The sequence below is a fragment of the Peromyscus maniculatus genome, chromosome 4 (genome assembly GCF_049852395.1).
Source record: "Peromyscus maniculatus bairdii isolate BWxNUB_F1_BW_parent chromosome 4, HU_Pman_BW_mat_3.1, whole genome shotgun sequence".
Lineage (NCBI taxonomy): Eukaryota > Metazoa > Chordata > Mammalia > Rodentia > Cricetidae > Peromyscus > Peromyscus maniculatus.
The window spans coordinates 66,113,345-66,125,167 of record NC_134855.1 but is presented as its reverse complement, the minus strand read 5'-3'; the positions used below and the strand labels follow the sequence as shown (position 1 = coordinate 66,125,167).

The window sequence follows — 11,823 nt, the reverse complement described above, 5'->3', positions numbered from 1 at the left end:
ATTTCATTCTTACTATATATTTCTCAAGTTTAATAATATTAAACATTTTGAATGTTTAATCTTCAAGTTGGAACCAATTAATTCAGAAATATGACACAAGTCTTTCTTTTATCTCTCCAGCAATTCTTTGTTTTTCTAAATTTGTGTTAATTTATGTATTAATACTTTCATAAATATGACATTTGAGTTCAAATCTGGTGTGACTTGAGACTGTTTAAAGAATGTTGGTATTGTAACATGGTAATTGAAAGGCTCCTATACATTTTATAGTGTTTGAAAGTGAATAAGCATGCTGTATTTTCACAAATACAGACTATCACATAGCACAGGGAGGTCACTAATGCTCAAAAAGTGAATCTGGTCACAGAGTAAATTCTTCTGATTTAATCTTGTCCACTTTATTTCCCCTCAGCTTTAGGATCCACTTCAAATATTTCGTGAAAAACTAAGTGTTTGTAACTCTGAATGGCTTCAGTGCCTGGTCTTTCTCTGAATGTAAACTGAATCACCAAGAAATCATTCATCAAGTAAGGATGAAAAAAGAGAAAAGTCCTTTCATCTTCATTTCAGAAACCCTAAGACAAGACATATTAAGATATTTAAGGAAATCAGGAGAGCAAAAGTTGGGGCGAGGAAAAGAATCTGAAGAGAATGTATTTTCCACAAGATCATGGAAAGGAATTTTCTAAGCTTTAAAAAAAAGAAAATAAATCTTTTAGGAGAAATGATAATCTTAGATAAAAATATTATTGCTTTATGGAATTTAGTATATGGAACAATTAAATTATATTATATATAATTTATTATTTAGATTACAATTTATTATTATATGTAATAATAGTATTTGTACAAATTATATTTGAACGCAATTGTTTATATTGATACCATGCTACTTGTTCCTCTGATAGCTTCGAGTGTTATAACATGTTACAGTTAACAAAGACATCCTATTATCTGCAGGTTAATTGGTGCCATAATTAACTTTGCTGCTAAAATGAATGTGAAGGAAATAATGGGCAACACAGATAGTGGATCTAGAGTATTCCCAAGGTCACATCTCAAGGTCACTGCTCAGGAGACAGTGGCCACAGTTTCTGCTATGAGAACACAGTCAGATCAGAAAGAGATCCTTCATTTTAAATGTATGACTTTTGAGCAAAGAGGCCATGGAATATTTAAGGATAAATATAGAGAGAATGGGCTGCTTCCTATATGAGAATATGGATTTGAAATCAAAGAGCATTGAAAGTGGGAAAGTGTTGACATATGGCCGTTCACAGAAAGATGTTAACCAATCAAAATAGTCAATGTGAGGTAGCTTCTTAAGTGAGCTCATTTGTTCCATATTTAGTAATCTGGTGAATCATCTGCAAGCCTCATACTGTTTTCAGAATTTTAAAGGAAATTTGATTATGTTGGTTTTAATCTTGGTGTTTGGTTTTAAATGTTTAGCTAAATTAACATTTTTATTACAAAAAAATCTAATTTCATGTTTACTTGTAGATTATGGAATATATTTAAAATATTTATAAATTAACATTTACCTTTCTTCTGCTTAACAGCTAAACTGCTTCATCTCTGATGTATTCATATTATTAATGTATTGGTAGTATCATGTGATAGTTACTTGTAATAGCCTTGTTTACATATCATACCTGTTATGAGTATTTTAGATATTTTTCATTTTCCAATATTTTAGATACTGCTTTATATTCTGTTGTATAATCTCCGCATCTTATTTTTAGAGTAAGTTTCGTGTCTATAGTGCTACCTCAAGACATGTATATCAACATGCTTATGGTTATACTGTTATTCTAAGGTGTGTTCTGAAAGCATTGCATGATTGAAACACTGTCCTTGTAATTGAACACATTTTAGAATATGATCATAACAAGATATTTTTCTCTTGACTAATTCTACTTTTTGTCTCAGTTTAGATGTGCAGACATTGTTTAAATAATGTCAACCTCACTATTCACAAGTTTCTTTTGTTTTCAGAATATGATGATTAAATACTGTATGTTTGACTGACTGTGACAGCACAAATTTATAATCCTAGGATTTGGAGGTGAAGGCAGGAGTAACGGAAGTTCAAAGTCATCCTAGCCTACGTGGTGAGTTCGAGTCCATCCTGGGCAACATTGGAAGTTGTCAACCCCCCCTAAAATAAAAACTAACCACATGACTTCACAGACCATAAATATTGAGGTATAGTAATGCATTCAATTATAAAATTCATCATTACACATAAAGCTGTTTTGTTACCTACTTTAAAATATAGTTTTGTTTATTTTTTGAGAATTTTATAGATAAAAACAATGTTTTACAATCATATCTACCCTTTAATCTTCTCTTACAACCTTCTCACAAACAGAGAATAAGCTTTTAGAAAGTTTTCTGCTTAACCTTTATTCATTCTAGTTTTAGATTAACAAAAGTAAAGTAGAACCAGAGGATCTAGAATATCACTGACATAGATTGACTTCATTCTGCCACACTGCTTAACTGTGCATGCAATTGTCAGGGTAATGAAGAGAATATGGAAACTGTGTCACATCCAAATTACAGATTCTATTCAGATTCAGATTTATTTTCAGTATTGTCCTTCTCGTGTCAAATAATTCAATTAAGGCTACAGCTTGTGTTTAGGTTGGTGATCTTCCGCATTGTATAAAATTGTAACCCTTTTCATCCTAAATCATGATTAGAGTGTCTTCTCCAGCATGGGTATTTTAACACAAATTTTGGAACTTGCCTTGCTGTAAAAACAATGCTATCGTTTTGTATGTTGTAAATGGGTATCCAGGCTAGAACATAAAAAGTTTTGCTTAAGCTTTAAGTCAATATTGGGTTTTGTTTTTCCTGGAGCTCCCTCTCATTTTAGATTTCTTTGTCCAATGAAGCTATCTGAAACTGAATTCACTGTGAGTGGGTTTGAAAGCCTTAATATGTTGATGAGGCTTCAAGGTATAGCTTCTCCGATATTATTGGGAGATGAAATCTCACAGAAAACTTTGAATTTCATCAGATTTTTTTTTTACAATTTTTCTGCCCTCTAGGCCTACTCAACAAGAGAGAAATCATACCAAAATCAAGCCAATTATTTAGGGATTTTGAAGGAGACTCTACAACCATGACTTTCCTAACTGCATTCTTAATATTTGTCCATATAGCCATAGATAAGCACAGATCTCATCCCTCATCAAAGAAATGTCTCCTTGAAACAGATGAAGACCTTAACAGAAAACTCTAGATACTTTGTGAAGCTGGCATTATCTGGAGAAAAAGAGCTAGAATATTTACTTAGGTAGTTCATGGAAGCTTTGTGTGGGCAAAGTAGCTGGCATCAAAAATTAATCATGTACTGGCCACCATGGGTGACATTTTGATATTTTCAATTTAACCTCATAATACTTGCAGAAGTGCAGGTAAGCTGTTTATAAACATGTTTTATACCAAGTTCTTATAAATTCTAAACCATTTATCTCAAAGAGTTATGTTTTCTTGGGAAGGTTGTATTGTATAAATAATTGGCAAATAATTGAGTCTCAAGGGTCTAAATTATATCCAACAAGTAATTTTTCTTCTTCAGCTATGAGTTGCTACTAGTTTTCACATGAAAGTGATTGATTGATCAACTGCTTCTGAGTGTTAATAATTTTCTCTCTTGCCTTTATCAAAATACCTCATTAACACATGAACCAAATAATAATATTCATTAAATAGGTAGTAGAAAGTATTATGAGATTCTCACTGAGAAAATAAATCCCTATCTTCAATCTGCTGAGATCTTTTGTGGAGATCTCATATGTTCAAGCCAGTCTCTCCAAAAACCACAGGTTAATCATCTTTTGATTTTTGATCTGAACCTCTTTAGTTATAACTTTAGTATACTAAGATATAATCAGTAACTTTTGCCTCATACTATTTACTAGGAGGCAGAGTCTTAAACAGTAGTTAGTTTTTGTTACTGTTTTCATTTAGTTGTGGTGACAACAACGCAGTATAAAAATTCTGCTCATATTTTACAATGTTCATTTAAAGGTGAATTGTCAACATTTTCAACTGAGGCATCATGAGTATTCTATGCATTTCTCAAAGATTTGTCTGCCTTGGGATAAAGAGATTAATTCATTCAAAGTTCTACTATGTTTTGTATATATAAAATTATGTAGCCAGGATTTTCAAGTGCATCCAAAATACAGTTTGCCTCTTTATTGATATCATAGATAAGATAGTGTACCAACTAATCATCACAAATTGCTTATAATGAAGGTGACAAACATGATTAGTAAACCTGACCTTTTGTTAATATCTAGGAAATAATTTCAAATTGTGTTTTGAAGTTTCACTCCAAAAATTCCCTATAGATTAATAAAAGCTGGCCATACAAAGTAAAACTATTTCTCATTTATAGCACCGGGAGATGTTTAAATTACCAATATTCAAAGTATAGTTATTTTAAAACATTCAAAATTTTTATTTCTACCACAATTTTACATGTTATACAATGATACTCTTCTAAATTTCCTATTATCCTGTTCTCAATTGCAATAAAAAGTACTTTTTCTCATTATTGCAGATTTTTATGAATGTATTTTTTTATTTACCATCTTCTTGAGAATCATGCAAAACCAGAGCTTTGTCACTGAGTTCATACTCCTGGGGCTTTCTCAAAACCCCAAAGTTGAGAAAATACTGTTTGTTGTATTTTTGTTTGTCTATATTGCAACAATTGGGGGTAACATAATAATTGTGGTGACCATCATCTACAGCCCTGCACTGCTGGGATCTCCCATGTACTTCTTCTTGGCATTCTTGTCCTTACTGGATGCATGTACTTCTACCACCGTCACCCCCAAGATGATTATAGACTTCTTCTATGAGAGGAAGACCATCTCCTTTGAATGTTGCATGACACAACTCTTTACTAGCCACTTCTTTGCAGGAGTGGAAGTGATTGTTCTGACAGCCATGGCCTATGACCGCTATGTGGCCATTTGCAAGCCCCTTCACTACTCTTCCATCATGACCCGGAGGCTCTGTGGCACTCTTATAGGGGTGGCCTGGACAGGGGGATTCTTACATTCTATCGCACAAGTTATCTTCACTTTGCAGCTTCCCTTCTGTGGACCCAATTTTATTGATCATTTCATATGTGACTTATTCCCATTACTGCAGCTTGCCTGCACTGACACACACATTTTTGTCATTTTGGTGTTTGCCAACAGTGGGTCTTTCTGCATCATTATCTTCTCCTTGTTGCTTGTCTCCTATGGTGTCATCCTCTTCTCTCTAAGAGGTCACAGCTCTGAAGGACGAAGTAAAGCTCTCTCCACTTGTGGATCCCACATTACTGTTGTGTTTTTGTTCTTTGTCCCATGCATATTAATATATGCACGGCCTTCATCTGCCTTTTCCTTTGAGAAAAACACACTTATTTTTGCCTCTGTTCTGACACCAATGCTTAATCCTATGGTTTATACTTTCAGGAATAAGGAGATGAAGAATGCCTTTAGGAAAATGTGTAGGAGATTGATAGTAGCGTCTGATAAATATTAACATACTGTCTTTTTACTGCTAGGAGACTCTGAATCCCAGCACCAATGTCAGAAACCAGGCACAGCAGGGAACCTTTAACCTGGTGCTAGTAAAGATAGAATAGGCAGATTTCAAAGGCTCAGTGGACTGTTTATCTAGTAGAACATCAGTGTGTTCAAGATTCAATGGTGACTTGTCTTGAGGAAATTGGGTATAGAGTTATAGATTGATCTAATCCCTCTTTTTTCTCTATATTCACTTCAAGAGGCATAAATCCTTCCATCTCACATGTGTACACATATCTTTTTACTACCCACACATGCACACAGAGACACAAACACAAAGAAACAAAAACGTACACTTAGAGAACAATGCAAGCACTGAAGAAGTCACTATTTACTTTGATAAACACTCCATGATTTACTCATTATAGAATAAGGAATGATATCATTCAACACAGTGCATCAATTTACTAATAAATATTGTCACATGAAAATCAATGCCTGTATAATTTCATGCTCACATAAATCCAGTGATCTATTGGGAGAGGCTCAACTATTAGAATGCCAGACATTAACCCTATGTTTTATTTATAAAATGGTTGAAGGGGTGAGAGAGGTAGCCCACAACTTAAAAGCACTTGCTGCTCTTCCTTAGGATCTTCATTCGATTTCCAGCACCCACATGGTGGGTCTCAATTGTCTGTACTTCAGTTTCAGGGCATCTAACATTCTCTTCTGGCATCTACAGGCAAACATGTAAAAAAATGGTTGATGTGAAAATAATAAATGTGTATTTGACATTAGAAAACTACTCAAATAATCATAAGAAAAATATTTTTAAGGAATATTGTAAGACTTGAAACCCTACAAATACAGAGAGAGGATGACAAACATAACCCAAACATTATTTATGCCTGTATCATTTAACTTTATTTTTAATGTGAGTCCATTAATATCTGGGAGAAAATTTAAGTTAGTTCTTAAATTTCCATTACTAGATTTGCCAGAACTTCCTTTGGGTGAGATGACTACCCCAATTTAATGAGCTCTGTGACCCAGTTCTATAGGGTAATACTCACAAGCACCTTCTGTCCCATCAAAACCAATGGCAGGTGTTTGACATCACTTTGCTGGTGGGAACAGGGCTAAGATGTCACCTTGGTGCGTTCATGTTACTCATGCTTTACAGAGGGAATAGCATCAAGTGGAACCAGGTTTAAAATAAGCCCTTAAAAGAGTAATAATTTAAAGTTATTTTGTGATTATTGTATTCTTTGTGTATCTTCATAAAAACAATATATTCAAATAATTGTCAATAGAGGTCACCAAAATTAAAACATAATGTGTTTTACTTAATAGCTTTTTTGTTAAATTCAGAATGCCAAGTAGTAGTTCAGGAAATTAAAGTTGCACACTTTCCCTCTCATAACTAAGAACACTAGCAGATTGGTTGATTTTATGTGATAAAATAGTAAATATTTACACTGTTTCTCCTTAATTTTACATGCCAGAACAAATATACAAGAGTCTACAAAAGATACATGGAATTGTGTGATTGTATGAATCACTTTCCCTTTGGAAAGTGAATGAAGAATAAGTATTTTGGTTAAAACAGTACCCTGAAAACCTGTATAGATCCAATTGGACTAAATGTATAACAAAAGCATAGATGGGCTAAGAAGATTTGCTCACCTCTCTATATCAGTCATGTGTCTAACAGGACTTCTTGAGGACTCTGCCCTACACACAGAGGTTTCTAATGCACAGTTGTTCATTTGCCCCTAAGAATTAGCTTAAAAATGGAGATCTAACTTCAGTTGCTTAACAGCTTTATTAAGCTGTGACTCCAATGTTTAAAAATAGACCATTAAATAAAATATTATTCTGACTACAATGTAGTAACAAAAACAGATTTACTCTGTTCCATTATATATTGAATTCAAACATTATTTTTATTATTTTAATTCTTAATGCCTAATTGTGGACTCTAGAAATAACGTGACAATAAGAAAACAAATACCAAATTTCAGCCAAGAAATAAAGCCACTCCATTGCTTTTATTCACACTATCTTAATATTTAGAATTTGCTGAGGTTCTCCTAACAGCTGTTTCTCAGTCTTCCATTCTATTTTCAATGTTGATTTTGTTTTGGCATGGTAAAATTCATTAAAATATCTTAGTTGTTACCCACTCTAAATTGTGCTAACACTTTGTTGGTTTATTTTAGCAGTTGTAATAATTTTTTATAGTTTCTGTCTTTTATTTTTTTAGTCAGAGTCTTACTATATAGGTCTATTTGGCTTTGATCTCATAGATATTTGCCAGCCATTGCCTCTGCAGTGCAGAGAATTAAAGTGTGCCTCACCACATTTTAATATTTGAATAACTTTTGTAAATACACTGTTAGTATTCAAAGAGAGAAAAATATATACAGATATCTGGAAGCAGGTAATGGGGAGCTATTTGCCAATTAAAAGACTGAAAGGATTGCAAGAGTATTTCTTATATTATAAACAAGATAAAGCACTGATTTGCTCAAAATCTTTTATTAGTTCGTTCTTGATTTATTCTTTTTTTCTTGTGCATCTTGGATCATCCTCACTATCTCATAACCTCTGTCATCCCCAAGCTATTCTTTCATCTGTCTCTTAGCTAAAAGTCATGATTGGCTTTCCTTTTCATTTTGTAACTTCAGTAAATATAAAACTATAAATTTTGCATTTCTTTTGTAAATATATAAAATGAGATAAAACTTGTGGTAAGAGATGGCTTAGTTGATATAATGTTTAAGAATCTGAGTTAAGATCCCTAACACCCATTAAAAAAGAAAGGAACCAGAGGAGATGGATGACACCAAAAAAACCTGTATAGTCCAGACACAATAGAACTGATGTGTCTATGAACTCACAGAGACTGTCAGCATGGGTAGGACCTGTATAGATTAAAGCTAGATATGTTCCTAGAGCTGAGAGGAGCAAGTGGACATGAGCACTCATCCTTAGTCCAGATACTATCTCCAAATGACATTTCTCTTGAAAAGGAAAAACAGACTTTCCAGAATGGAGTCCCACTGGGTAAATTAGCAACACTTATTAGTAGACCCCATGTCCAGTAATGAAATTTTTGCAGACCACTTGTCACATATTGCTATGTTGAAGAATTTCTTTTGTCTTACTGGCCTTGGAATTTTATGGTTTCCATTTTTGTGTTTTCATGGATTGCATGTGTGTGTGTGTGTGTGTGTGTGTATTTCTTGTGAAGTCTATTTGTTATTTTTTTAATTCTTTTTTGTTTGCCTGTTTGTTTTCTAAAGAGAGGGAGAGAGAAGATAAGGTGTAGTTGTGCTGTGGGATGTTAATGTATGTCCTGTGGGAGCCCTTCTTGGGTTCCTTGTGGCGTTGCCCAGCAGGTTTGCATAGAGGATGATTAGGACCATGGGCCTGAGTGCAGGTGTTTGAGATGGTCTGCACTTGGCTGTACTGGGGGATGGTCTGTATGTCAAGTTGCTCTGATTGGTCAATAAATAAAACCTGATTGGTCGTGGCTAGGCAGGAAGTATAGGCGGGACTAACAGAGGAGAAATAAAAGAACAGGAAGGCAGAAGGAGACGCTGCCAGCCACTGCCAGGACAAGCAGCACGTGAAGATGCTGGTAAGCCACGAGCCACGTGGCAAGGTATAGATTTGTAGAAATGCATTACTTTAAGATATAAGAACAGTTAACAAGAAGCCTGCCACGGCCATACAGTTTGTAAGCAATATAAGTCTCTGTGTTTACTTGGTTGGGTCTGAGCGGCTGTGGGACTGGCGGGTGACAGAGATTTGTCCTGACTGTGGGCAAGGCCGGAAGGCAGGAAGAGTCTGGGATGACCATGATCAGAAAATATTGTATGAAAAAAGTTATTTTCAATAAAAATGTATTCATAAAACATAAATATATTCATTATATCTGGCGTAATGCATTTTCATGGTATTAATCATGTTTTTTCACTCTGTACTTCTAAAGATATAGCTAACAGAGAATTAAACAAAACAGGGTAAAGTATAAAAATAATATGTTCAGAATATTTGAAACTGAGAGTTAGGAAAATAGATATTGTCTGGATTAAACTGTGACAGTCATTTGACAAATGTCAGCTGATATGAAGTATAATTAATGTCATGGGATTTATCTGTTTATTTATTAGGCCAGATAGCAAATTTCATGTCCTAGTTCATGTCACTTATGGCGGGGCAGAGGTACAGTGATGTGTCCCCCTGGCAGTGGCAGGTTCATGGAGTGTGGGCTGGAGCTACAGCATGGCAGATTCTTGCCAAGTTACAAAGGTTTCTCCAAGTTGTTCAACACATGGCATGGCTAATTTAGCTTTTGCTAGTACAGAGAACAACAACAACAACAAAAAAAAATGATTTAGGGGCTACATGCTGCTTTGATAGAGGCATAGACCCACTGCTTCCAAGAGTTGGTGGTGCACATGGCTCCCAGAGCTGGTGGTAAATATACCACTGCCATATTGGGAATCTGCTGGCCATTGCTGGCCTCAAGTCCCCCCTTTTGGCTATTTTTGTAGCATACCTGGTCATTATAGGAACAGTAATAGCACATGCTCTAGCTTATCTGATATGTGTAGCAGTTCTGCCTGCCTCATTTCACTGTTTTATTTTATTATTGGTAGCTCAGTAGGAATTAGAGTTTGATGCTCTAATCTTATTGGCCCTACCTCAGGGAACATCCCAGCATTTAGGCTGTGTCTGTCTTAGGTTGCCTGACAGGCTCTTACCCATCCTTGACTACCGGCCTTGGAAGGGTGGGTCCCTGGAGAGTACCTAGGGTACAAGAGCATTAGAGGCATCAGGAATTTAATGAACCAGGTTCTTGTTACTTGCTAAGGGAGGCCATGATCATGGCATTCCAGTACCATTAGCACTTGCAGAATCCTTTTGTTGACACGGCACTACCAGGAAACATGTTGTAGGAAACAACAGAATTAAGAGTACCATTCCCCCTATCATTCTCCATGCTACAATTTTTGAAGGGTCAAGGAGTGATTTTATGTAATCCCAAATTTGAGCAAAGAATTTTATAGACACCTCCAGTAGTTTCACATTTGTGGAGTTCATCCTTAAGATTTCATTATAGAGTTGTCCTGTAAGGTTTAAGAAATTTTTGCTCTACAGTCCCAACATGATTTCCCTTAACCAACTTCTGGCTTGTGTTATATTTGAGACTGGGTAAGGGGCTAAGCAAAAGGAGAATTGGGATCACAGTTTCCTTTTACCAGCCATCTTAATGTCTGGATTTCTTCATCCAATAAATCTAGTTGCTGTTGTAAATTGAGTATAGCTGAATGGAAATGAGAATTAATTAGCTGTTGAGTGCTTAATGCTTGGGCTGATTCATCTATGGCCATATTAAGTGTAGAGGCAGTGGACCTCATTTGAACCAGGGAAGCTGTGGCTGCCACAGCAAGCAGAATAGTGGCCACTATGGCTGCAGTTATTCCAAAGTCTCTTTTTATTCTGGTTTGTTCCATTAATTCTACCCTAAGGAAATGTGTTACATTGGTGAAAGGTACTCAAAGGAAAGTGGGGAGGTGTCCCACCACTTCCTGTGAGGCCTCCTCAGGATTCCAGCAGGGTCCCAGCTTACAAAGGTCTCAAGTACAATTCAGCATTGGCATGGAGAAATTGGTTAAGAAATTATTAAGATAAAGAAAAAGTAGGTCTTTAAGCAGACAGTGGTGGCAGAAAGGGCAAATGGTTTTATATGATAACATTGAGATCATTTGTAGATCTGTCAGGAGCAGAGGTGGTATCATAATATAAAAGATATAATTTCCACTGAAATAAGTGTCTTCTCTTATGAACAGAAAGGGCCTTAAATACATTCAAGTATGGGGGCCACATAGAAGCCAGGCCCCCAAAACATTTCTGGCCTTTTTTTTACTCATCTAATGAGGTAATCATCTGTAGTTTTTGGTGTGCTACAGTTCATAGATAATGAATTCTCTCGGTCCTCTGGTGTCTGGATCCAGAGCCCCATGTTAGCCTTTCCATAAAGGGGGTAGGATACAAAACTGAGAAGGCAGTGATCTCATTTAATAGGTATTTCAGTCTTAGTGGTATATTCCCCAAAATTTAAACAAAAAGAATCAAATGGTTGCTGGATGCCTTCAGTGATTTTTTTCCTTTTTTTTTTTTCAATAGTGGGGCCTTTTGTTTTGTTACTCCACATAAATCCATTTTCCCCACATAAATCTGCTTTCCAGTTACCCCTTAT

General features: G+C 35.4%; 1 protein-coding gene across 1 annotated transcript; it reads left to right on the top strand.

Annotated features, from left to right (window-relative positions):
* The first annotated feature begins 4,626 nt into the window (after positions 1-4,626).
* LOC102922040 (olfactory receptor 4C15-like) lies at positions 4,627-8,032 on the top strand. Its single transcript, XM_006996956.3, has one exon. It carries the CDS (start codon positions 4,627-4,629, stop codon positions 5,560-5,562), a length of 936 nt encoding a protein of 311 aa, XP_006997018.2. The 3' UTR covers positions 5,563-8,032.
* The last annotated feature ends 3,791 nt before the right edge of the window (positions 8,033-11,823 follow it).